Source organism: Zootermopsis nevadensis, unplaced genomic scaffold, assembly GCF_977971745.1.
Source record: "Zootermopsis nevadensis isolate Lab colony 2312 unplaced genomic scaffold, Znev_1.0 Znev_ptg000045l, whole genome shotgun sequence".
Classification (NCBI taxonomy): Eukaryota; Metazoa; Arthropoda; class Insecta; order Blattodea; family Termopsidae; genus Zootermopsis; species Zootermopsis nevadensis.
In genome coordinates, this window is record NW_028259177.1 from 1,440,724 (window position 1) to 1,468,306 (window position 27,583).

The window sequence follows — 27,583 nt, forward strand, 5'->3', positions numbered from 1 at the left end:
ACATGTAAATGACTTTTGAGGTTCTCACAGCGGTGAGTATGAAGATTTCCGTCTGAATATCGCCCTGATGACGGAGGCAGTATGACCTCTGAAACGTTGGTTAATATCAACCAGACTACACAGCGCAACAACCCAGAAGACGTAAATCTTCAATTATGAACATATTGCTCTGATGATGGAGGCAGCAAGGACCTCTAAATCATCAGTAAACTTCTACCAGACTACAATCCAGAAGACAGCCATCTTCATGTATATGACTTCCACCAGTTCTATTTAAATAACAGAGAAAGAGAGCACCCTTTACCTCTAACACACGTTTCTCTGCCTTCAGCTTCTTGCAGGTCTCTGTGAGCTTCTCAATTGTTTCTAATTCTTCATTTGCCTTTGTATGCCATTCCTTTTCTTGTGCCATCATAATTCTTCTGGTTTCCTGAAGAGTTGTTTTCAACTCCTTTACCTAGAAAAAGATATCAGGGACACAATATATTTTATTTAAAACTGACAGTGACTGTACATAAGCACACATGTGCTGAAACTGGTCTAATGATAAATACAGACTATCAGTCATCACTGGAAGTAATTCCTCAGAGTAACTGACTCTACCAAGTATAACACTTATAACATGGTTTGCATATTTTTAGTACAAAATATAATAAACTCTGAGAAATGGCAGAACAAAAACATTGTTCTAATAGAGTATATACAGGATGCACAAAGGAAGAAGTTAAAAGATGTAAGATCTGCAACTGACTGTTTTATCTGCAAAAGTGCTAATCACTTGTCTTCAATGTTTGGTTACACCTGAAACGTTCTTAATTGAATACATAAGACTACTTCATTACATGCCTCCTGGTCCCTGGTCTCTATTGTCTCACGGAGTCTGCTAAATTCCTTCTCCTGATCACAGACTTTTGTCTGCAGTTCTGAGTTTGCTTCTTTCTTCTGGCTGTCTGTCTTTTGACGCTGTTCATCCAATCGTGACTGTAGAGCTGAAATCTTGAGAAGCTGTTTTTCCATGTATTCCTGTAGGGCATCTCTTTCTGCAACCACATCCTGCAACAGTAACTCAAAAATGAAACTAATAATCATCCATCAATGTTTCCACCAGGTTTCCATGTTATGAGGTCATTCTCTACCTTTACTGATTCATGAACAAATAACACCAGTGGGATTTTGTATCTACCACAAGTCTACAAGTTATAAAGAGGAAATTACTAATACAACTCTATTCCCAAAAATGAAAGCATCAAGAACACATTACTTCTTCATTCTTCTTGACTCCCTTAAGCTGCATCTCTAGGTCTCGTATTCGCTTGAGAGCCACTTCCTCTGCTCTAGAGTGCCGCTGAAGCTTGTCTTGCAGTCGATGTAATTCATCCAGTGGCAAACAAACAGGAGATTGAGTGTTGCGTGCTTCTTCAGGAGTATCACATCGAAAGGCATCCAGTTGTTCCCTATGTGAAATGATCAAAATTTAAACTGAGTATCATTTTAAAAAAATTACAAATTATTAGCACATATACAGATGAGGTAATTTCTACAAATTACAGCTTATAAACAGAAATCCACAAAATAACCTCAACATAATGGTATAGTGATTCTTGTAAATTATCATTATAATCATCTTCTCATCACCATTAATTTATAATTACTATAGAATGAGTCTGATATGTCAGTGGCAACACATCTCGGAGACAAAAGACTAATTATTCCAACTGGTTTAATGCGGTTTTCCTTAGTCCATCCAGTCAAATACCAGGACAGTACCTTACAATAGTCCATGACCACTTCCTTCCACATACCTCTCAAGTCACTATTCACAATCATCCTACAATATCTCACTTGATGCTACATAATTTAAACAACACAAAATTGCCCAAAAAACAATCATTATAACCAGTAAATTCAAAATGGTTTTGTGTAAATTAAGAGTAGAATTTGGCATCTGAATACAATCTTCACATATTTTTTATGCTCAAATAAAACCTTATCATAGGCATTTGTTAAATATTTATTTTATTAAAAACCTTCAAATAATTTGAAGCACATTAGGATGTCAATTAATTAATGCTTTCCGAAATAATCATACACGGTACACCGTATTAAACATAAGCCATCCACATGCTTTACCTCTTATGGGGAAAAAAAATCCCATAACAACTGAATCTTGCTTATTAAGTCCTCAGAAAAGTACAGAAATTTAACTGTGACAATAATTTTGTTTTGTTACACAGTGGCTTCAATTCAATCAGAAATCTTGCATTAACAGGTATAAACATTTCAGACCTTTCTTATCCAATGGCAACAATGTCTATGATTTATCCATAATTTAGTAACACTTCCTGAAATGCACAAATAATCAAGAAAATGAACCACACCTTATTGAAACATCTTCAGAAGGAGAACTGCAGCTGGCACTGGACACAGTGGCATGATATGATTCAAGGTCCTTGGTCTTCTTATCTACTGCTGCCTCCAAGTCCCTCAGCTGAAACAAAATTATGCATGAAGCAGTCACGTCAGTCAGTGGTCACCCAACAAGCACTTCCACAACATGAATTCTCATATACTATATCAGCGACAAATTTAATGGGAAACAAATGAAATTCAGACCAACACATTCCTTTATAAAATATGTCACACACCTGTGCCTTCATCTGCCGCAAGGCTGTAGAGTTTGAATGAAACTGCTCGACATGCAACCGATGTTTCTGCAATTGTTCTTCAAGATGGCTGATGTGCTCTGTCAATTCTGACTTGCCAGAATCCAATCGCAATGAGTTCAACTGTACATAAGCATAAAAAAGCACCCTATAAAACTGGAAACATTGTCTAGGGAAGTAATCCACAGTAACACAGGCCCTAATCCTCAAGATCATTACATTATATCTGAATTTTTGGTTAAATCATAAAACAGGCAGCTAGTTCATGATCTTCTCTTAACCAGTGTACCATCCATAGTCCCAAAGTTTTGACTTCTTCCCCTGCCTTTTAACTGTCTGGCCATGCTCTCAGCAAGATACAAATATTCTGCTGAGACAGAACTCTTCTTTCCATGGAGATCAAAATAAATGTGCCCTTTTGAGGAGTATTCAACAAGCCAACCTTGGTAGAATGTTACCAGGTAGACTTTTACATCATAGACTACCAGTATGTCTACATGTCTACACATGGATTTGAAGGGGGGGGGGGGGGGGGGGGGGGCAAATAGGGAGGTAGCAACCCTACTAATTGACATCAGTGAAAAACATATGATTAGGTTCAGTTAATTTAATTCCATTTTCAGTATTTTTTTCTGCAAATATGTACATGCATATGTTCCCAGTATCACAGAACTGAAATAATAGGTGGCACTTCATAGGGTAACATAAATTCATTCTTGCAAAGCTAATTATCATTACAGATATCACACTATAAAGATTCATAAATTCTGATGTTGGTGAAGCCAACATTACATAGAGATGTAAACTATTCTCTTTACATTCAATACTAATATAAAACATATTTAAATAAAAATTGTAGATCCTAATGAGACCATATTTTATGCTATGTCATAATCTCTTTCATATGATGAACCACTTTGAACAAAAATATTACAAATTTAACCCAAGCTTCATGTAGAGTAGAAATTATACTGGATTGATACAAATCAAATTGAAATTTATGTGGGCAACTTTAACTGTAAAAATTAAACACCACATTTCATTAATATTTGTTGAGTGGTTTTGGAGATGATATACAGATGGACAAATGCATAAAAGTTGTCACTCACTTCCTCTGCCAGTTCCTGATGAGTCCTACTCTGCTGTTCCAGTATAGCATGCAGCTCACACAACTGCTGTTCTACAGCAGCCTCATGTTGCGTCTTTGTCTCAACCTGACTCTCCAGTTCACCAATTATATCTCGCAACACCCAGATCTGTAAGAACAGGAGCTTCAATCTCAGCACAGAATGTACTCATAGACAAAGCTATAAAAATGTATACAATTATCTTTTATGGTGTTTCATATGACTTCAGAACCTATAATAACATCACAAGTTAATTTACAATAATTACTGCAAGACACATTACATAAACTCTCTCACACCTCAATAACAGCCACAATAAAGAAAACAATTTTTCTTTAAACCTTTAAGTGTTATTGTCAAATGTTTCATCACTATCCTAATCACACTGCAATCAAAAGTACAGTAAATCCCTGCATATGCAGGATGCAAGGTGCCTGGAAATGTCATAAACACATTTAGTAAACTTAAATATATCGAGGGGAATGCTGATTAGGAAAGTCAAAATAGAATTTATCTGTATGTGTTCATATTAAAGAAAGTATACTTCATATAAATAATACAGAAATACACAATTTAATAACAAGCATAAAATATTCAATTACCTAATGTAAAAGTGAGATTTATATTTTTGAGTTGTTATGATGCCCCTGCCAAGTTCAATGCCACTCAGTCTGGTACTGCATTAACTATATACAAGGGTAATTCAAATTAAAACAATTGTCTTACTATAAAATGAGTGTACTGTTTTACAGTAAAACTGATTCACATTACTTCTCAACAGTCGCATTGTTTTTCTCAATATATTTTCCGATGATCCACCAATGCCTTGATGGCATCATGGAAATAAGGTCTAATTGGAAGATGGCTGCCTTCTGGGTTGTAGTGCAATTAAAACCTCAAAACCTATCAAGGTCTGATTAGTCACACAACCAATTTCACATCACACAGCATACCTCTGTCATTTTTTTTTCCAAATTCTGCTTCCTAGGTTTTATCCATGAAAACATTCCTGTCACAAACTGGAAAGAATTAAACATGATTTCTGACAAAATATGTGCAGAATGATTAAAGAATGAAAGAAAGTCTCAGATTCTGAATTAAAGAGAAGCCTGCATAAAACAGAGAAATGTTCATGTCCATTGGTGTTCCCTTATGGCAGTACCTTGTCAACAGCAGCTTTCAATTCTGTTTCTAATTCTTCTCTCTTGATATCAAAGTCTTTCTGAAGAGCTGCTGCCTCTTTTACTTGCAATTCTAGTGACTCCACCTGTCAAAACATTACATCATAACGCACATGAGACACACATTAACAAATTCATTCATTGCAATACAAGATCCCGTGATTGAATGAGTGCTTGAGTTGTTATGATGCCCCTGCCAAGTTCAATGCCACAATGCTTGAGTTGCAGAAATTATCACTTATAAATATCACCAAAATTGATAGTTTCAATACAGAATTACTTTTAATAATAAACACTTTGCTGATGCACGAAGATAGCAAGGTATGTTAATGCATTATGAAAAAATTCTGTTTACTAATGAAATTAATTTCCATCATTACAGTGCAACTACAATACTGCTTATGACTCTTCAATTATATATATATAATTCCTGCTTCTATCCCCCAACTGCATAATCAAAACTTCCTGACAATAAAGTGTGCAAGTTTGTCAAAATTCTTCAATCTAGAAAACGTTTTTGACATAAATATGTCTATGCGGAAGTGTCATTCGGCAAAAAAGCGTAACGAAGATGTGTAACGAAGTTGTGTGAGATCCATATCAACAATGTATAAATATGGACCGACAACAATGGTCATCTTTTATATGAACTCCTGCGTGCATTGTTATGTTACCTAAGAAACTAATTGTTGTGTCATCTGTTTACTCGGCATTGTTGTGTTACATTACTGCCGTCAACAATCAGCTTTCGTTACTACGAAAAGAGCTGAGCTGTGAATTGCTTGTAGAAGTGCATCGTGGATTAGATAATTTTGTGCTGGTAAAAACGTTTTAGAATATCACAATACATATCTTATATAAGAATTATTACATTTCATTACATTACATTACAGAGACATATTTACGTCAGATTCTCCGGAACCGTGGTTCCACTGTCAACTTTTCCATGCTTATTTTAAATTTACCTTTTCATCCAGCAATAAAACATATAATCAGAAATAGACTAGTCAGAATCAAGTTAAAACTGACTACAGTGAATATTAAATTTTTCTGAAGAGTATATATATATATATATAGTGAAAAACAGTGTATACTCATCCTGAACTCTGAAGAACAAGAAATTGTCAGATGGTGGTATCATAGTTGTGCAAAGATTTCTGTTGGTAAGGTTTAATAAAACAGGTGTCCTTACTGGCAACAGATGACAAGATAAGACAAACCCCTGACAAGGAGTCATAATTCTTTTATATGACAATTTACTTAAAGTCGTCAAAGCAGCATACTTCTTATCACTCAAAGTTATGAAGAGTTTTCATTTGTTTGTGTGTAATTTAAAAGAATTCTGATTTCATCAATACATACAATTTTACATCTTTAACAAAACAAGCCATTCTGAAGCTGTTCTATAAACAGTAATAAATACATTTTACAGCACACTTTTATTCAATTATGGGGCCATAACTGTTATATGTGACAGTATGAACTATGCCCATTCTCTAGGGCTTGAGATGAAATGACATGTATAATTTTCAACTACTCTATTCAGCACCTGACGAAAATACCCAGTGTGTCTAAATGTTTAAACATAACAACATCAATATAGTACTCCCATAAAAATAAAGTGTTTATAATTCTAAAAGCATTACATGCATGTTATTCGCATCATGCAAAACTATAATACAAGTTACTGGCTTGTGTTGAACAGTAACAACTAACAAAAAGCTTCAACATGGCCAATAACCTGTGTTTTTCTGACATACTCATGCAGCAAGAGTTTTCGTACACTCTGTAGCTTGTTACAGGATGGCCAACAAAATATTATGAGGGAATACACATAAAATCAATGGTTATTTAAAATGTATCCCACACAAAATATTAACAAGATTTTGGACTTCCTATATAAACTATCAACTAATTTACTCGATTACCAAGAAATTTATTTTCCTTTTACTTTACTAAGATCATCTAAATATTCATATTTAGACAGTTCCAAAAAGAAGAAAATGAATTAAAATAAACACAGGGAATCCTATGGTTATTTTCTGTGGGAAAACAACTAAGTGGAGAAACAGAGATGCCACATCTGTACTAATAGATCTACAAATAATTTCAGTATTTCAAGTTTGGTACTTTGCCTATGTAAAACACTAAATATAAAGTACCAGTACATTTAAAACAAATATATATTATAATAATTAATTCTCATTTCTCTGTATATTCATCTTAATGTTATCCTCCCATCTTATTTTTTGATCTTACAAGTGAGTGTTTTCCAACTAGTTTTCCCACCAAAATCTAGTTATATTTAAGTATTAAATGTTATTTCAGCTCATACAAAATTGCCAAGAGAAGGTAGTTCTGGTAAACTGTCTGCACATAAAAATGACAAGTAATTTTATGTGTGAAGTGTGAAATTGCCAAATCATTTATATACACTGTGCAAGTTTGTGCTAGTAACACAGATTCAAAATGATACAGTTTCAGACTACTAAAGTGTGGTAGTTAATTCTCTTTTCTTTCATTCATTGCACAGTGTTTTCTTCTGTTTCTTATACAAACAATAATACAATGTTCTCAACCAGTAACATCTAGGTGAAATTTCAGATTCTCAATGCAGCAAGTATGAAGATGACTGTCTTCTGGGATGTTGTCCCATGAAGTCTGGTAGAAACTGACAAATGTTTCAGAGGCTCTTATTGCATCTGAAACATTAGTCAATTTCTACCATACTGCATGGTGTAACATCCCAGAAGACAGTCACCTTCAGTAACATCTATTTTCAAAATTATAATATACAATATCATCAAAGTTCCTGTTCAAGCAACTTATGTAAAGCATACATATATTATTCTGATTCCCATTCAACTTTCTGAAACTCTCAATAATCTCAGCACATGCTGTTACCACAAACCGCAAAACAGATTCACAAACATCTTATCAAACCAAACACTGGCCACCCCTAAACAGCAAAGATAGCACAGAGTAGATTCAAACACTTGTTATAGCGGTGTTAGTTATAAGAACATGATGAGAAACTCACTGTCTGAATTCTGACGAGTTGCTCACTGCCCTCTAGTGCATCCTTTGTGCATGAGCAAACAGTTCAAGAAGAGACAGAGAGAAGGGTGGGGTGGAGGTGGGGTGCATGGTCAAGAAAACAAAAGATAAACAACAATTACTCCATCACCAAATCAGACAATGTTCAAATTAGTATGTAAATGCTAGTGTTCCATGATGCAAAACATACTGGAACAGGAGTAGCATTTTAAATCCTGATAATCTACAAATACAATTTTATATTTCCTCAGGTAATAGCCATCAATGGTTTGCCATCAGATTTTTTAAATAGACAAATAGGATTATTTTATTTTTTGTAACGTGCACAATAACAGAAAAAGATGTAAACCTACATTTTATTGAATCTGATGCAATTTAAAAGTGACAGGAAATGTGGACAAACTTTTCAAAATACAAAATGATCAAGCATTAGTATATCTAGAATATAAATAAGATTTGCAGTCACAGCTAAGAGTGTTGGAGGTGGGGGGGACAATGGTAGACTCTGATTAAATTTGGCAGTGAAAGGAATCATCAGGCAGATATATAATTGCAGGAAGTTGAAAATGGATATTCTTATATATGTGACAGTTACATTCTAAATAAATGAAAACAATAAACTCTCAAGATGTTTTCACTTCAGGTATAAATTACATAAAGAGTAGTGTTCCAGAACTTTCAGTTACCAATATTTATATGTTCATTACATGAGCAAATACAGCAGAGTGCAAAGGCTTCTTATTTTAAATGTATTCAAACTACAAAGCATAACCACCCAGCAAGCAATCATTTCAATATAAATAGGGCACTGTTCCCATATTAATGTTAAATCAAACTATCTTCATAGACAAGGAAATATATCAGTACTGTACATATTAATTGAACATTCAACCAAAACAGAAAGAAATATATGGTATGCTGATAAAATGCAGAGTTAGGAAAAGGACAGTAATGAAATAAAGGGGCAAATAAGTCTTCATGCTAAAGTGGACATAAATATTCAAGTTCTTTCTCTGAAGTCCCCAAGGCACTTACAATTGAAAGACAAACACTTGCAGCAAGACATTTAACATCTTATACAATTTGCCTATGTAGTTCCAAGTCCCACAATTAAGACGAATTATTCTGCAACTGACCAAAGAGTTCACTTTAAAAGGCATTACTTCTAGCATAATTTCCATTTCACATAGGTCAACACGCAATAAACATATTTATGCTGGTCCTACATGTAAAAAATATCTCTGATATCTATAGAATGCAGGACAAACAGGTATGGTGACTCTAATAAGCAGTTTCTTTCAAGTAAATTAAGTTATGATACCTATAATTTATTCTTAATCAAATTACAGGATTACTCTGTGCATACACAAAAATATCAAACCAGCAATGTACTGGAGATATTTCTAACACTAAATTTGCAATCTAAACAGCAATATTGTGCAAACAGCTCTACATTTGTTACACTTTTTAGATGCATTTCTGGTGTACTTAAAAGATAAGACAACTTCTATAACGGTTGTTCTGCTATTTTTGTTCATTTGCCAACAAATTATTACATGTAATTCCGTATTAGAGTCTTTAACTAGTTAATTTTTCAGGCTGTATTCCTTTTAATCCTAGTCATAACCACTCAAAGCAAACTAAAAAATGAAAAACCAACCTCTTTAGTCAGGCGCTCACGTTCATTATGGTCATGATCTCGTTCATGAATCTGCTCCTGCAGCTTGGCAATTTCCCGCAAGAAGTCATCTCTCTCCTGTTCTCGTTCAGCTGCCTGCTCCTCCAGGAAGAGGCGTGTGGCTCGCAGCTGCTTATCTGCAGCCTCAACCTGCACAAAACACAACACGTACAGAAATGTTGGACAGATTTGTGGCAGATGTGGGCAAAATGTTGACAATCCCTCCCAATGTCAACTAAAATAACAGCATGTAAGACAGCATAGTGAATATACTGATGGCAGTCTTCTGGGTTGTAATGCCACGTGGACTTGTATGAACATGCCAACATTTCAGAGGAAAAAACTGCCTTTAATATCAGAGGCCCATAACTAGCATGTGAGCCAGTGTTGTAACCCTTGATGATGCGGGTAGTGCTGCATAATATCAAAGCTAAAAGAAACATATATGCATTTTACTTTTGCCTCCCTTCAGAACCTCATGTTATTAATATTCAGTGATATGTCTGACAAAAGATTATTTCTTTCATGCCAGACCAACACCGACATATTCTCAGCTAAGCAGCCACACACAACAGCTGTAAATCCAAACAGCAAAACACAACATGCCACCTCACAAAGTGAAGATGTGTCAATATTATCTCCAAAATTATTTACCTCTTGACAGAAAACCTTGTGAATCTAGGGAGGAGTGTCTAATGAGACCTGGCAGAGAAACAAAGATACCAAAATGTACTCAAATTACTAATGATACTTCCCAATATTCTGTTATCCTTTCTCTAAACAATTTGTCAAATTGTGCTGACTAAAATAAAATCTGGGGTTGGTAGGAAGGTATAATCTCTTAAAAGATAAACCACAATGGCATTTCACATATATTCACAAAAAATGCTTCTGTCATTAGACAGACCACATCTACTAACTAACATTATTCACAGCAACAGTTCTTATTGGAAAAGTTAAAAAAGTACTTGCCTGTTGCTTTAAATCATCATGTTTCTTACGAGCTTCTTCTGACAGACGGTCACCTTCCTGGCACAATTCTTCGATCAGCTGGAGATGTGGGGACTTGTGATCACCAGCTGTCCTCTTACTTAGGACAGATCGAGCTACAAACATAATTTTTTTTCATTCTATAAAGGTTTGTAACAACTTGTTGATACACAACACAGTATAGTAATTGGAGAATTTTTTTTGGATTGCTGTCCACTGTCTGGACTGACATACAGCATTTCAAAAGCCAATTCACAATTTTAAAATATACGAAATCAGAACACGTCTTGCATTTGACAGTGTCTAAGGAACCAATTACTAAATCTTACAATCAATGGCATCTTAAAATTGAAGAAATATGATAATATCCTTCTTGTGCTGATATACATGTTTAACTAATTATGATATGGTTTTTAATTACAATGCTTGAGTACATTCACTTACAGATTCACTTAAGTTATAAATAACATCACACATAAGAGAAAATCAAAAAATAGTAATTTAATTCAAAGAAAAATATTTTAAACTTTTAAACTTGAAAGAATGCCTGTCTTCTTTTGCAGTTTATTTCATGATACATTTAGTAGCTCAGACAACATAGCACTGAATGACAGGACAGGTAATGAATAATTAATTGGAAGCAATGCTTCTATTCACAACTCTGAATTAACGTGAATGCTTTTTGTGCTAAATTGATCCTCTCGGGTATTGTAGCTAAAGATAAAAGCAAGATGTCACCCACCTTTATCTTGCAACTCAGCCATGTTGTGAAGCCTTCGTGTAAGACTAGGTTGAATGCTTTCACCAAATCCTTCTGTAACATCCTCCATCTTTCCAAGTTCAGATTCCAATTCTGTGACCCGCGTCCTTGCTGCTTTCAAATCTGACTCCAGGACTTCCTGCATAGTTTCCAGGCTTTTTAGATGATCCTGTAGGACAGCACGCTCTCTTTCCTTTCTCTGAGAATTTTCCAGCTGCATCATAAGCTCATCCTTTTCTTTTACCTCCATAGCCAGTTGGTTGGTCAGAATGTTCACCTTCTCCTCCAACAACATTACTGCATCTCGTGTAATTTGAACAGTTTTAGGCAAAGTGCCTGAGAGCCCAAGGACAGCAATTGCTTCAGCTTTCAATCTTTTCAAGCAGCTGTCAAGTTCTGATCGGAAATTCATGGACAGATCTTTGTTTCCCTCTATGCAATCTAACAAGTTGTCTTCATCAATAAGGCTGTTGATACTTGAAGCATCAGGAGCAAAATGAACCCTATGAGTTACATGGGCTGAACTGCTACTTTGTCTGATAGGTACAAGAGACTGATCAAGATGGTGTGATGCTATTGAGACCTCATCACAAGTGACTTGATCTTGTACCACTGATATGTCATTCTCTTGTGGGCTTGTTACAGTGGATTCTAATGAGAAGGTCTCTAAATTCTTAACGCTATTACTGCTACGTTTTGCTTCTGTGTTATTACCACATTCATTGTACATACTTTCAGTAACAGATGAAAATGCATGACCATTCACTTCAGATATGTTCTTTCTCAATTCCATGCTATTTTTAAATTCTTCTGGCTCAACCCTCAGCAATTCTCCAATAAGAGTACTATTCAGCTCATCTTCACAAACAGTAAAATATGCAACCAGTTCCCCCAACAAGCACCTCAAAGTGACAGTCATTTTCTTTAGATTATCTCTGTGAATAAATTATACATTGCAGTATGAATTATCAACAAAGTACAAATTTAGTTTATAATTTAAAAAAATAATGATAGTAGCAACCTGTAAACTGGTGAGAAGCATATGAAATACTATGACACATTTTTACAATCAAGTACAATAATACAGGTTTGAAAAAATGTGTTGAAGTTTATATGTGCCAGTACATACATTGTACTTTTAAATTTATGCAGCAAATTTCACATTAACTTAATATTTCTAACAATGGTATGTAGTCATAAGTACAAATATTAATTTTCTTGGACCCTTCCATCTTCTGGGTTCAGAACCGTTAAATTCAAAAAAATCTTACCATGCTAGACAATTAAAGAAAAATTGTTTATTACTGGGAATACATGTCCCACAAGCTACTAACATTTTAGGAAAGAAAATATTAAGTAACCTTAAAATGTTAAGAAAAGTATGGATTACAACGCACCATACCACACAATTGTGACAATTCTCAGTTCAATGCATAATAAGACTAATAAAAAGCATTACATAAACTAAACTACCTCAAAATAGACTAACCTATCTTCCTAACTTAATTTAGCAATACAAGCTACATGCATCTAACTGTTAATTTAACCCAATATGTTTTCCTTCATATTATACAAATATGTTTGTAAATAAATCAGTAATACCACATTATCAGCAATAAACACTATCTTATGAAGATATGACAACAAATAACTTCGACCAAACATACCTTTCCTTGATCAACTGCTCCAGATCTGCATGGAGGATCGAGATAACATTCTCAGTTCCCTGATCTGAGCTACCTTCCAGCTTAATTTGCATTGCAATCTTACACTTCTCCAACTGAAATATAACACATGATTAAAAGATAAATTTAGAAATGTATAGTCTCTAATTTATTAATGGTATTCACCTTAATATTTAAATCTCTAGTTGGGAAACAAGACATAGAAGGGAAAATAACATTAAAATGGATCACAAGGAAATAAGAAGTGGAATATGTCAACAGGATTCAATCATACCAGGAAAAGGTCTGGAGGGATCCTTCTGCAGTGGCATTGTTCACATAAGAGAACTTGTAAGTTCTCGGTAGAAAACTGCTGTCCTACACAGCAGTGAAAAGTTAATAAAATGTAATTCAGGTAATATAACAATGGATTCTTCTTGGACAATCAGCCATGTGAGAATGGAGTAATGGGATGACCAACTGTACATGAACTTGGTTAGGGCAGGGATGACTGACTGCCTGACTCTGACACTGACCCATTTACAAACGAGGAGACAGAGCTCTGATAGCCAGCTGTAGGTATAAATACACATGCAGTCATACCACTCACCACATAAACTCTGATTATGGTGGTAGAGACAGTCCCTGAAATGTCCGATTACAACGCCACCTTCACATGACTGATCACCCAAGACAGCTTCATTACACTGTCGCCATAACAGCTTCAAATCTTACATAAAGTAGTTCAGTATTATGTTAAATACTAAGTAAAAACTGTTTATTTATACAAGCAGCACTCAATAAAGATGAAGGACCAAAGAAGGGGGGGGGGAATCTCCATGCATTCTAAACTTCTGAAGAGATAGAGGTAAGAAGTCAGCCTCACATTCCAGTTACTTTAGCTCTGTGTGTAAAGTATGGGGGACAAATTTAATATGAGGCTAAGAAGGCAACACAGCCAATAAGAACCAATCAGAACATGATGGCAAAGAGAGAGTGCCTGCCCTGTCAGGAATCAAACCCTGGCTGTTCAGTCTGCAGCCATTCACTTTACTGCTAGAGCTATGTCACAAGCTAAAAGTCAACACAAAGTACAAGAAAGAGTTGATTCAATGGAAGTAATACAGGAGAATCACAGACAAAATTATCAGAAAACACACCTGAATGATCTGAAACTTCAACGACTGCAATTCCTGTACCATACTGTCTATGAAAGTGGTTTTGTTAGTAAAGTCGAATTCAACCTTCTGTGTTAGTAGTGCCATCTCCTGTTTTAAAAATTCATGTTACATAACAGTTATAGTGCACCAAGCTAAAATAACAGTGGATGCACAATTGCATGTAAGACCGTTTTTAAAAATAAGTTCACATTTCATTAACAGGTTAAAGAAAAGTACATATACGAATACAACAATGAAAAAATTGCTATAATTGTGATAGATGTAGCATCTTCACCACAGCTTTATATTGTCAAAAAATATAAAAATATATGTAAAAAAAATACAAGCAGTAAATAAGTACATGTGCAAACAATGAAACAATCTTTATGAAAAAATGTATGGAAAGGTCAGTGTGAACAAGTTTTTAAGAGATAAATGCACCACAGTAAGAATTCTGGAACACAATAATTCAGTACAAGCTCTGCCACATGTAAGTATAACAACATGCTGCAAACAATGGTATCTCACCTGTACCTCATGCTTTGTTGTTTCAGCAGCCATCTGTCCCTCCAGCACTGCAATGTCCTCACTGAACTTCTTTGTCAGAGACTGCAACTCTGTTTCATAATCAGCCTTTAATTGTGCCACTTCTTTAGCATGCTGTTCTTTCAGGATAACAATCTCTTGTTTATAATGAATTGCAAATTTCTCCTCAAGCTCAATTAATTCTTTTGGGCGAGGAGTATCCTTACAGTCATTTGACAGAAGGGCCTAAATAGGAACATGATACACAGTATTAATATGTCAATTTTAATTTCTTTCTGCTATTGGTTGCGCAAATTATCAAACCAAGCAAGCACAAATACAGCAACAGGACAAGCAAAAACATGTTCATTAAAAGCATACTTTAACCTTTTCCACGCTACAAAAGAGATTTATTGCTCAGAAGCACCAGCTACTTTTGCTCTGAATATCTTAATTGTTTGCTTATATCAATGATGAAATTTCATGCTACTTCAAACTGTTCTATATTTTCACAGATGTAAATACACAATCAAAGATATTAATTTCCAAAGCAAACTCATTATGGATATAATTGCCAAGCTACATAAAATACTGACCAAAAGTTCCAATGATCAGTGTTTTAATATTAAAAACAATAAAAAATTCTGCAATAAATGTTGAATACTAATAAAGCAATGTGAGAAAAAATTGAAGAACAAGTTCTAAAGTAATTACACACCAAAATTATCCAAGAGATGTTAATTCTGCACAGACATTAAAAACATTTTTCATCATTTACTTGGTATCTAAAGTATGTTAACTGAAATCTGATTTTAACTGTTAAAGCAGTAGCAGTGTACTGACTACTATGGATTATTATCCAAAGAGACAAGGAACATGCATGCAAAAAATTGGCAAAATTTGTCCAGTTGTTGATAAATGCAATGTTTTCCACTTATCCAATAAAAATTACACAGTATGAAAAAGATACTTAAAACTTCAATAATATGTAAATCTGAAGAATTCACTGATGGATGGAATAACACCCAGATTCCTGACCCTTCAGCTGTTAGAACTGCAATTATTGAAACAAGTGAGTCACAAAATATCAAATTATATAAAATGAATAGTCTCTAAGTATTTTTGTGCTATATTGAATTATAAAGATGAAAGAAAAGAATACATTTACTGAAGGTATAATGTACACCATAATGAAACACAGGGCTGATGCTAAGTGTTTCAGATCAAAGTTCACTTGAAACTATCTAAGGGGTGCTATCAGTTGTTGATACAAATAATCTCCAATACCATTACTCACTTCAATGTGTCATGAGACTCATAAAGTTAAAGACAAAGATGTAAATGTGTAGTGAGAAGAAGTGTAACTATCAAACTTGTGGTGTCAGAAGAAAATTTGCCATAAAATTTAGGGCCATGGTAAACCAGGACTATTTAATTAATACTCTGTATTTCAAGGAAAGAGAGTATTTTTAAATAAATATATGAACAAATTAAAACTTTTAAAGAAAACATAACAGGAAAAAGTTACATAATAATTTCCACTCTTTATTTCTATTTACATAAACACAAATATTGTGCACCTGCATGGAGAAATTTGAATGATGTTATGCAATATAAACGTGGCATAACAAAGGTCCATTCAACCATCAGAGGCAGAAGCATAATCCTAACTTTTCATCAGATTTGCATCTTATGTCACTTGTATGCAAACAAATAAATATATGAATATTTCACTGCAATCAAAGGAAGCATATTACATTTAAACTTGCATTTTAATAAATTCATATAATTATTTTTTTAGCCTGTAGGGTCTCAGAATGCTGGCACTGGGAGGGTTAAGAGCTGTCCACACCTGAAATCAGCTATGTAATTGCACCATGACCAACACCAAAAGAGAGAGACAACAGGAAGTACCTGTATTTGCTCTTCCAGAGATCTAGAAATGTCATGCTTTGCTTGTTCAACTTCATCATGCAGTCGTCTCTCACAGAGGGCTCTCACCTGGTCCAATTCACTTTCATGCATTTCCTTCATTTCTGCAATGGCGCTAGCAAACTTAGCATCCTACAGTGGCACACATATGGTCAAACAGTTAATCACTCTAGTGACACACATAACACATCAACCTAAGTCCCACCACACATGCATACCTATCAAATTTCAGTTCTGTCCAAAGGCTCTTCATTCATACAAACATAAACTGATTGTTCAGTATTTCAATGAATATCAAATAATAATTACATCGATTTCAAACATGAAAATTTAAACCAAATATTTACCTAGTTTAATTATGTACACATTTTACTTGCAAACAGGATTTTTATATTATGCAGTACCACACAGACTATTAAAATTTCTTGGGCTTTCACTTTGTATGTGATTACCAATATAGGTATGGGCTTAAGACTATGACCTATGACTTATGATTGCAACTGGAGCTCTTATTTTATAAACAGAAATGTGTAACATGATCAACATAATATAAGCAAATTAGTGAAAAATGACAAAACACATGAAGGAATGCTTGACGGATAATCAAATTATTGAAGGCACTGAAACATGAACTACAGTCAAAATGCCACCGTGCTACTGCAATCCAGCACAAAAGCAATACACGTTCTGTCAATTTAACTAACTCAGAATTTTGTCTCCCTGTAATATCACAAGAAATTATCAACAATCCCGGTTGTGTAGCTTTCAACTCAATTTTATAATGAATTAAAATTTGAACAGAAACGTTTTAATTCACAATTCACTATTTCTAAGCACAACTAGCTATAAAACATGTAATTTAAAAGTAAGTTATTAGATTAGTTATTCATCAAGAACATATATAAACAAATTAGCAATCATTATAACACAAAACACTAGGTACAGTGAACAAAATGTTATACACAGGCAACACATGAAAGGCATGAGTGAAAGACAGAGGACTACGTGAGTTGTATACAGAGTGCAAGATGTTCACTTTTTTAAATACCACTTGATAAGAATCACTACAAATGTATGTGACAAAATTATGTTCCATAAAATGTCTGAATGTGGCACTTGAAACCATGCTGTTCTTAATCTTATATATTTAAAAATTCAATAATTATTTGCAACAACTGGGTTGACATTGCTATTTATCTTCCAGCATTCTGTAAAACATTTGTAACTACACATTCTACAAATTTAAAATGGGTAGGAACTAAAAATCTTTCTGGCACAAAGAAAAGCTCACATTACATAATCTAATATTTATTCTAATTCTTTTATATTACTTTATGACAGCAACAGCAACAACTAAACTCAATACCCTGTCGTCACATTCCAGATTGTCCTCAGTTATATCATCTTCACTGGCCACAGAAACCTGATTTGAAGAACAAACTATTTTTAATAAAGATTCAAAAGCTGTACCTTATCTTTGATTTTATATTGTAAGTGCTGAATAGTGTGCAGTGTTGTCATTTCTCTGGCAGCTGCGGAGTCTAAGTCTGCAGTGCCATAAGTTTCATCTGCAGACACTGCTGATGTTGCTACATTCATCACTTGAACACGACATGTATTCTTCTCTTGTATGAACCTTGCAATTTCCTCTTGTAAAGCTCCAATCTCTTGTTTATGTTTATCTTTCAGCTGCTGAATTTGAACTTCCCATAATCTTTGACATTCTTCCTGAACTGCTTGAATAGATGCTTCATGTTGTATTTTCAATGCTTGAACATCCTGTTGATGTTGCCTTACAAAATCTGACATCATTTCCTTCTGATTTGTCATAAATTTATCCTGAAAATTATAATATTTCTTTCATTAACATGTATCGGTCCTATCAAAAATAAATGGTTTGTGTGTTATTTAATTATGCTGAAGCAACTGCATGGTTATATGGTTCTAAAGGTTTGTATTTTCTTTTAACCTTTTCAACTCTCCAAATAACAAAGACATAATGTTTTGAAGGCTGGGTTTTTCTCAAACTTCAGGTAGAAAGATAAGAGCCAAGAAAAGTTCCACTGGATAAAGCTACAGAGCCTTATGATAAGAACTAGCTTTATCAGTTTATCAAATGAGCCCCGCAGAGAAAGCATCTCTTCCTTTTACCAGAACAACAGACAGTGTCCAGGTTTAAAACACTCTCTCAAACTTTCCAACAGTTTTTAGCTATCTCTCAAACAATCACTACAGTCCTCTCTATGGTTTGAACAGTCCAATGGAATTATAATGTATGAATGCTATAAATTATTGCAACAAAGTGGGTTCATTCTGTTATAAAGTTTCAACCCAGTCTGAAATGAAGTAAATTAAAAAACATCTATCATATAGAATTTACATCTGATGTATGGGAAAATTTTGTTTTGCACAGGAGTGAAGGTTAAACAAACCTGTTCTTCTTCTGCACTTTTCTTCAATATAGCTGTAAGTTCATCAAATTGTTCTGTCATTAATTTTCTTTCAGCTTCAATAGTTGCCTCCAGTTCTTTGGCATACTTCTCTTGCATATGACTTCTCAATTCAGTTAACTTATTCTTGTACTCTTCCTCACATTGTTGTTTTACATCCATTTGAACTTTCTGTACCACATTAACCTAAATAAGAAGCCATCAACAATCTCATAATAATAAAACACACAAAACAGTAAAGAAATAAGAAGAAGAAGAAGAAGAAAAGGGCAGACAACAGATCCCCAATTTATACATTTTTATTATTGCATATTCTTTTAATGAAGGGCAATTTTTAAAACAATAGACAAAACTTTTGTTATCAGTTGAATACAAATAAAATGCTGTTAATTTAATTTGGAATTAAAAAATGTTACTGTAGTAATTCCTCATTTAATTTCTTATTACCACAGAACTATAAGAATCACATAAGGACCTTTGATAAGTAAAAGTAAATGTGCAATCTTGGTAACTCAGCCAGCAAAATAGTGCATTTCATACTTTCATATGCGCATGCACACACACACACACACACCATAGTAAAATCACTGCTGGTGGCTACGTGTATTCTCTTTTGTTCATCAAATATCCTACTTTGAAGCTTTATAACGAAATTAACTACAACCACAGGAGCACAATCATGTGTGTTATCATAACTTAACCTCACCTTTTGAAGAATCACATCAGTATTTGTTCTTCCGATTTTATCAACATGATCAGCAATTGAATCCTCAAGTTTCTGAATATGTTTAACATGTTTATTCAAAAGTTCAGACTGCATGGCTGCAACATGGTCTTCTTCCTCTTGTTTCATGTTGTATGTGAGACTTTCTATCTGCCTTTTTAACTCTTTTTCAAACATGTCCTTCATTCTTCCCAGTTCCTTTCTGTACTCATCTGCCATTTCTTTCTGAACTTTTTGTATTTCATTTGTGCATTCTAGATGGACATTACTCAACTCCTTGGCAGACTCCAACTGTAACTTTTCTTTCAGATTCTGGATCTCTTTTGCATGTTTTAATTCTATATTCTGGATTTCTGTTTTATGAGTATTAGATAAATCCCTTACTAGGTCTTCTACCTTTGACTCATACTCCTCCCTCAACACTTCCATCTCATTCTGGTACTTAACTTCCATTTCCAGCTTGACTGACTCCAACTGATCTCGATATTCAACAAGACGTTTTTCAAAGTCTATTCGATAATGTTCTTCCAAATCCCTAGAAATATTTAAAATAATAAATTATATAAATTGAAAATCTGATAATTATTCATAACACCTGCCTACCTGGGCAGAAGATTCCATATTTTCTATCCTGTACCTGTAGCTACACTTTAAAACAAAATGTCTACATGTCTACTTTATTTACTTCTAATTTATTAATGACACTTTCAGTATCTCAGACTATACAGCATTAAATAAATACTGAATAATGAATTGGAAAGGGCATTGAAGGAAGTGGTCATGACCTAATTAAAGGCACTGTACCAGAATTTGCCTGGAGGGACTGAGGAAAACCACAAAAAACCTCAATCAGTATAAGTGATGTCCAAGCTGAGATTTGAACCTGGAACATCTTGAATATGAAGTAGGAGTGCTAACGACATGACCATGATGTTCGGTAACAAAATGCCACAAATTAAAAAATGTCAGTAATTTCCTATGACCTTTGATTTCAGCATTATTAGGGATGTGCAGACAGTTCAAAAATTGAAAACTTTGCTAACTATGTCAGTGTAGTGGTGACTGATACAATTTAAATAAAAAGTATGAGAAATAACATCTAATGTCAAAGCTAACCTGTACATGTGAAAACATTCAATTCTGGCTGAGAGTATTAAACTTTACAGATAAAAATTTTAAATCTCAGGAAATGTTAACTGCCACTTACAATGATCCACATTTGAAATCAAGTAGGATACTTTAACCTGATCACATCTACCACTTCACTTAACGGCCAGAAATAATTTCTAAAACTTTTTGAAATAATTACAAAATCAGTGATTCAGATTCAGTGAGAAAGAAATTTTAATTCATATACACTTGTTTGACACAATGAGTCATTTTGAGAAAACTGCTATAAATGTCTAAAATACCATGACACATGGACTTCCTCTAACAGTTCACTGTTATTCAGCTGGCCAAGAACTCCCCTACTGATACGTAATCATTATGCTGCACAAATAAATAAATGAAGTCTTACTTGAAACTTGGCTCCACACTGTAAGAGTCACAGATGTGTGTGAGAGCTGTCAGACGCTGACCGTGATCTCCCCCAGTATAGTACATGTCAGACACAAGTTCTTCATTTTCCAAGCCTGAGCTACTCCCAGAAAGTTTCCGGCTATGCTGACTAAACACTTCCTCCGAATAACTGAAACACAAATCAGTGTTAGCATATCTTGTGGTATGATGAAACAGACATCTGGAAACAAAAACACGTGCCAGGCAGGGTTTTTAAACTATTCTAAGGTTTCTGCTGGCATCAAACTAGGATATAATCAATCAGTTGCAGTACAATTTTAGAAACTATTACAGGACTTCGCGGGAACAACTAGAAAGAATGGAAGATTCATGTATTCCAAACACATTTCATAAACATCAACATCATACTTTAAATATTTTAGGTTAAAATCTTAAAATTATAGCTGAAACAATAACAGAGTAAGGCTAATCCAGGAAGATGATACAAAATAAATGTTATCAAAAAAAGAGCAGAAAAACTATCAGTAGCATAAGAAGTTTGTTAAGATTAAAACAAATAAAGTTTGTTGCCACCAGCATGTATGCTACACATGGATGACAGATTCCTTTGACAGCTAAATATATGACCACTGGGAAGACCAAGGATGAAATTGAGAAATCTGGGGATAAGGAAAGAGTGAACACAGATACAAAAAGAATGCTCACAGAAGGAGAGAGAAGAATGTTGGGAAGTTTATCATAAGACAACCTAACCTAACTAAAATATCAATGCATAATGACAATGATGGTATTAAAAAGTTAGGTTAAATAGTCTGTCTGGAAACATAAATAAATAAAATGCAATCAAATTATAGTCATCATTAAAGCCTACCACAAAGATTAGTACAACAGAGAACAAATGCCTGTTAATAAAATTCTATTCAATAGTGTATATTTATAATGAAGAAGCAGAAATATATAAAAATAATCACCAGTTGAAAATTGCATGTGTTAAGTGTATAGCTGAATGCAGTACTTTATTATGATTCAATTAAATGGGGAAAGTGAGAAAAGACAATCTCAGCCACAGATGATGATAGTATTAGTTCATTTTTAATTCATAAAATTTAAAAAGCATGTTGTTTAGCAACTTTCATGTAAATACCACTTGGGAGACACAAGTGCAGTTAAATCAACATAAAAATGGACCTTAGGGACATGGGTCACAAGGTAGTAAATTGACTGAAATGGCTCTCAGGATAAGGTGCAGCTGTGGACTGTTATGTTGAAAGGGACAAACCTTGCAAGTTCTGTAATAAGGAATGTCTTAATCACTTGAATATCTACTGATATCCAAAGTTTTCCCTTTTCCATCAGTTAGTTAGTTAGTTAGGTACTTCATTCAATTAGCTGACTGGTTAGTTACAAAGTAACATTCCTTTACAGAACCTCCTAGACAAGTGGTTCTCAAATATGGCTGTCTTCTGGGTTGTAGTGCCACATTGCTTTGTACAAGATTTCCCTGATAATGGAGGCAGCAAGGATCTCTGAAATGCTGGTAAACTTCTACCAGACTACACAACACTATAACCCAGAAGACAGCCATCTTCATACTCACCACCATGATAACCTCAAATCCTAGCAAGTATAATTCTATATCAAATTTCAACTTTCCATTTCTTTGTGTGTACTTGATTCTAATAAATAATAATGCAAATGCAGACTGTAATATTGATGAAGTCAAATTACACAGAAAAGGAATGCTTTTATTAGAGTATTCAATATAAAACATTACCAATGTGCCTAACATGTGAGTATTTTGTGTAGAAGAGGGTGTTTCATATGCTACAATAAACTTGAGGACAAATGGATTTTATGGAAGAACAAGAAAATTAGTTCTCCTATTTCACAAACAAAATATAACAATGGGAATATACAATGATTATTAATCAAAAAAGGGAATCATAATAGTTTTTTATGTACTTAACTTGCACATACTGAACAAAAGAGAAAACAGGAAATTTAAATAGGTACATTAGAGCTAGGTCTTATCAATACATTTAAAAATCAAAATATTCATTCCTAAGAACACACATAAAAATGCAACAAAAATGCATACTTTTACACATACTTCAAAATGCACCAACAATACAAACTACCATGTCTGACAATCAGACATAAAAATAACAGGCACAAACTTACTGTTTCTCAACATCGGCACATTTCTGTTCAAAGTACTGACGTAGTTCTTCCATTTCCTTGGCATGTTTAGCCTCCATTTCCTGACGCAATTCTGTGAGGCCAGAAATGCTGCCACATTTCACATTTGCTATGAGATCACGCAACTTTGCCACTTCGACACTGTGCTCATGGGATAGCAAGTCCACAGCCAGTCTACATGTAGTGAGAGGTGCAAATATCAAACTACTTCATGTAATATCAGATGGTCTAATGCAAAACAAAACCATATTCTGTATTCATACACTATTGTACTTACTTACACAATCCATGCATTTATCATGGCAGTTTTCAATATGTTCCAATGTGGCTATGTGCTATTTCATAACACCAAAACTATTTGACTTCATTACCTGAATTCATTCAATGTTGAATAATGAAGCAAATTATACAATTCTGGTCCATAGGATATTTAACAATGCTAACATTATTTAGCATCAAAAGATATTATTACGATTATACATGATGAACTGAAAAGGACCAAGGCTAACATCAAATAATAAGTAAAAAGTTTGCCTGGAACAACTAAGTAAAATCAATAAATAATTTCAGCCCATTCAATCAATGCCGTCTGAGATACAAATCCCCTGAATTTAAGTCACACAAAATACTATGCTTTCAAGCTGCTTGGTACAGGAAGAATTTACTCAGCTGGCTCATTATGGTAAATACTCTTTCTCTCTGTCATATTTTCATTTCTTAAGGAATGACTATAATTGGTCAATGTACTAAAAATATCCACTGTCATCTAAGTCAATGTCATAGGGTCTTTATAGAAAAACTGATAGTTATTAAACTGATAAAAAAAATCCCTGTTTTTGTGGAACCAAAAGACTCATTACAGCATTCACAAATGCCTGTCACTGGACCATATCTGAAGTCAGTCAAACCTAATCCACACCTGTACATTCTGTTCACCTCATCAATTTTAATATTATCCCCAATCTATGCTTAGGTCTCCAATACTGATACCCAGCCACCATCCTGTTCAAAACACTATTTGGAAATTCTGACTTACATACAGCATATTACATATTTTACCTTCAGAAAGTATTGAAGTAATGACAATTTTCATAAAAGTATTGAAATTTCAGCCAACCCAAAATGAAATGGTTAAAAAGTAAATAATCATAGTTTTGTTTTGTTATGACTTTAAACACAAATTAGATTCTGGTTCTGAAATTATTTATTATAAAGTAATAATCAGCAACAGTATGATCTGAAGCTTTCACAGAAACTAACATTAATAAAATCTTTCTGGGCTATCAGCTGAATCAATTTGTTAAAAACTGACATTCCCCATCATCAGGATATGATGTCATCAAATCCTGAAATAATAATAGTACTTTTCACTGTCGATTACAATACAAAGTACCATTAATTCTATAACACACAACAGGTTGCTTTCCTATCATTTAAATCCTGAAATATCAATTTTTTATGAACTGATACAGCTCACAGCCCGGATGATGTTATTAATCAGCAGTTGCATATAGAAAACAAGATATGAAAAATCAGTTTTAAAAAAAGTAACTGCTACTGTGAGATTTTATGCTGACTGGTGTATATGCATTTCACAGTGCTTCTATTGCCTATCTTTTCTTTCACAGTACAAGCATGATAGCTAAGGCAAGAATTGTGCAAATAAATATGGCAGTTCTTCATGCCAGCATAAAACATTACAAAAATAAATATATATACAAACAGCAATGCATGAAGCTGTAGTTATAAATCATGCTATACAGCAGCACAGAAGCTTTGAATATGCAAAAGCAAAATTAAAGGTAAAGCTGCCACAGATAAAATAAGCAAAACATACTAAAAAACATTACTTCCTTTCTCTGCTGCAAAAGTATGCAAGATGTTCATTCACATTAGAGACCTACTTGTGTTTGTCTTGGAGCTCTTCCTTCTCTGCAGTCAATTTGCTTATCTGATCTTGTAGACTTGCTATTGTTGTTCCTTCTTGGACAGTTCTTTTCATGTGTTCAACTTTCTCTACAAGCTTGGAATGTTCAGCATCTAACTGAGTTTGCAGACTATGCAATGCTCCCATGTGACGCTTTGCCACTTCTGTGTGTAAAACTGCTTACAGAGAAACAAGATGCAAATACAAGTAACAAACTGATTCCTAGGCTATTCAATGATACAATTTCAACTGCACAGCATCAAATAAAATGGAGGCATAGTCATAAACAGACAGTAGGTAACAATTTATTTGTTGGAGTAACTGTGGTCTATTTCAAGGCAAGCTATTATCTTAACAACCACACAAAGAAACAGGGAAATCATAAAAACATGTCAGGAGTCAGCTACCTAGCCAAGATTTTAACAGGGTAACCCACAAACCTTTAATAATATATGACCCATTCAAAGATAAATAAATACTAAAATCTGAGGGATATGTAATATCACAAAGAATTTATTTTAAAAATGCTGCACCCTCTTGTCTTTTAAACAAATTAGATTTGAATGCAGGTCTAAGTTGACTCCAGGCACTACACAGCTTCAGTTAGTTACTTTATTTTGCTGTAAGATGAGAATCTATTAACAAAAAATAAATACACAGTCAAAATATGTCTACAGCAAATGAAGAGTTACTGACAAATAGCAAGCAGTAAAATTTATAATTTCTGACATAAATCACTAATGATGGACAAATGCATCTTTCATCAACACAGCAGATTCTAAACAATCATTAGTTGAATTATAATTTATTAAAATATATGTGTTCTTCGCTCTGTCGACTGGACTCGGCACAAAACTAGTTCTCCAGTTACCTGGGCATCAGTGTGTTCAGGTACAGTAACAACTAAGTAATCAAGCATTAAACATTTATGAGCAAAAAAACACATTAATGTATCAGAGACAAAGCAGTTTGGTCACATTATTCCTAATTTTCACAGTCACTTGTACAGTGCAGTGATAACCAAATTTTGAAGAGCAACAGCAACACAGAAAATAGATAAGAAACCCAAATTTACCTTCTGCCTGTGCAAGTAGTTGTTCTTTGCCCTCAAGGAGCCTCCTAATGTCAATATGAGTTACAGATATTTTTCCTGGACCATCAGCATCTGACTGCTGACATTGTGACTCCTCTTGCTGCCACACCTCATAAATTTGCCTGTTCAGAGCCTCCAGTTGTTCCTGACAATCACTGTACCAGGTTTGAACCCATCCCTGAAACATGTCACAGATGACCTAATTTCTTCTGCATAACCTACATTACAGCTGACAAATTGATTTTAACCTATAAGAAAAATACTTTATATATTCAATCATCTGTGAAATAAGAAACAGACCAAGTCTGTGAAAGCCAAAATCAGAATACAACAATACAGACCTGAGTTTTTAACAGTAGTCCATAATTGCTAAATCAGATCCCTACTCGCTCACATTTTCCTTAAGTCTGGTTCTTTAATTTGAAAAACCTAAGAAATCTAACCTTAAGAGTTGATGTGTATTCCATGCACATTTCTTGTTTCAACTGGTGCACACTGCTTCGACTCGACTTGCCATCATGTGGTCGTTTGAGCAATGAAATTTCTAATTTTAACCCTTTTGTTACCTCATTCAGTTCATCATTGTGCTTTTTATTTAAATCCTGAAACAAATAAGAAAATAATATATATTTCCACCACGTGGATACTTCCAGATCATATTAACAACAACATTTATTACAATAATTTGTTACTTAATTCAGGCTAAAACTATTCCTAAAGGAAGGTAAGAAGCTTGTGTGTATGATTAGAAATGTATACAACATACAAAAACACCACAAAATATGAACTCAATCTACTTGACTGCAGTAAGGGTATACTGCTCAGACAAAATTAGGTACACTACATCATGATAAGGAAGACATTGAGATACAATCATGTAGGTAACAGTATCAGAGATAGAGTATGAGAATTCTTTTATAACTAACAATATG

The 27,583-nt window shown here is 34.1% G+C and overlaps 1 protein-coding gene across 17 annotated transcripts in view; it reads right to left on the minus strand.

Moving 5' to 3' along the window:
- Nucleotides 1-27,583, minus strand: part of LOC147871609 (uncharacterized) — a 49,706-nt gene that overhangs the window by 10,784 nt on the left and 11,339 nt on the right. For 11 of the 17 annotated variants that reach the window (XM_087360590.1, XM_087360586.1, XM_087360582.1 and 8 more), the window contains 23 exons: nt 27,095-27,253; nt 26,634-26,829; nt 25,536-25,734; nt 23,614-23,805; nt 21,431-21,601; nt 19,894-20,446; nt 19,170-19,373; nt 18,208-18,576; nt 16,720-16,869; nt 14,809-15,051; nt 14,281-14,388; nt 13,124-13,236; nt 11,439-12,391; nt 10,679-10,812; nt 9,689-9,856; nt 8,012-8,053; nt 4,953-5,057; nt 3,773-3,919; nt 2,646-2,786; nt 2,379-2,488; nt 1,262-1,454; nt 847-1,053; nt 305-457 (listed from right to left, as the gene is read on the minus strand). In XM_087360590.1, coding sequence (XP_087216716.1) covers nt 305-457; nt 847-1,053; nt 1,262-1,454; nt 2,379-2,488; nt 2,646-2,786; nt 3,773-3,919; nt 4,953-5,057; nt 8,012-8,053; nt 9,689-9,856; nt 10,679-10,812; nt 11,439-12,391; nt 13,124-13,236; nt 14,281-14,388; nt 14,809-15,051; nt 16,720-16,869; nt 18,208-18,576; nt 19,170-19,373; nt 19,894-20,446; nt 21,431-21,601; nt 23,614-23,805; nt 25,536-25,734; nt 26,634-26,829; nt 27,095-27,253 — 5,010 coding nt within the window. The remainder of the gene's footprint in view (nt 1-304; nt 458-846; nt 1,054-1,261; nt 1,455-2,378; nt 2,489-2,645; nt 2,787-3,772; nt 3,920-4,952; nt 5,058-8,011; nt 8,054-9,688; nt 9,857-10,678; nt 10,813-11,438; nt 12,392-13,123; nt 13,237-14,280; nt 14,389-14,808; nt 15,052-16,719; nt 16,870-18,207; nt 18,577-19,169; nt 19,374-19,893; nt 20,447-21,430; nt 21,602-23,613; nt 23,806-25,535; nt 25,735-26,633; nt 26,830-27,094; nt 27,254-27,583) is intronic. The other 6 variants (XM_087360585.1, XM_087360592.1, XM_087360591.1 and 3 more) reach the window with 6 other exon arrangements.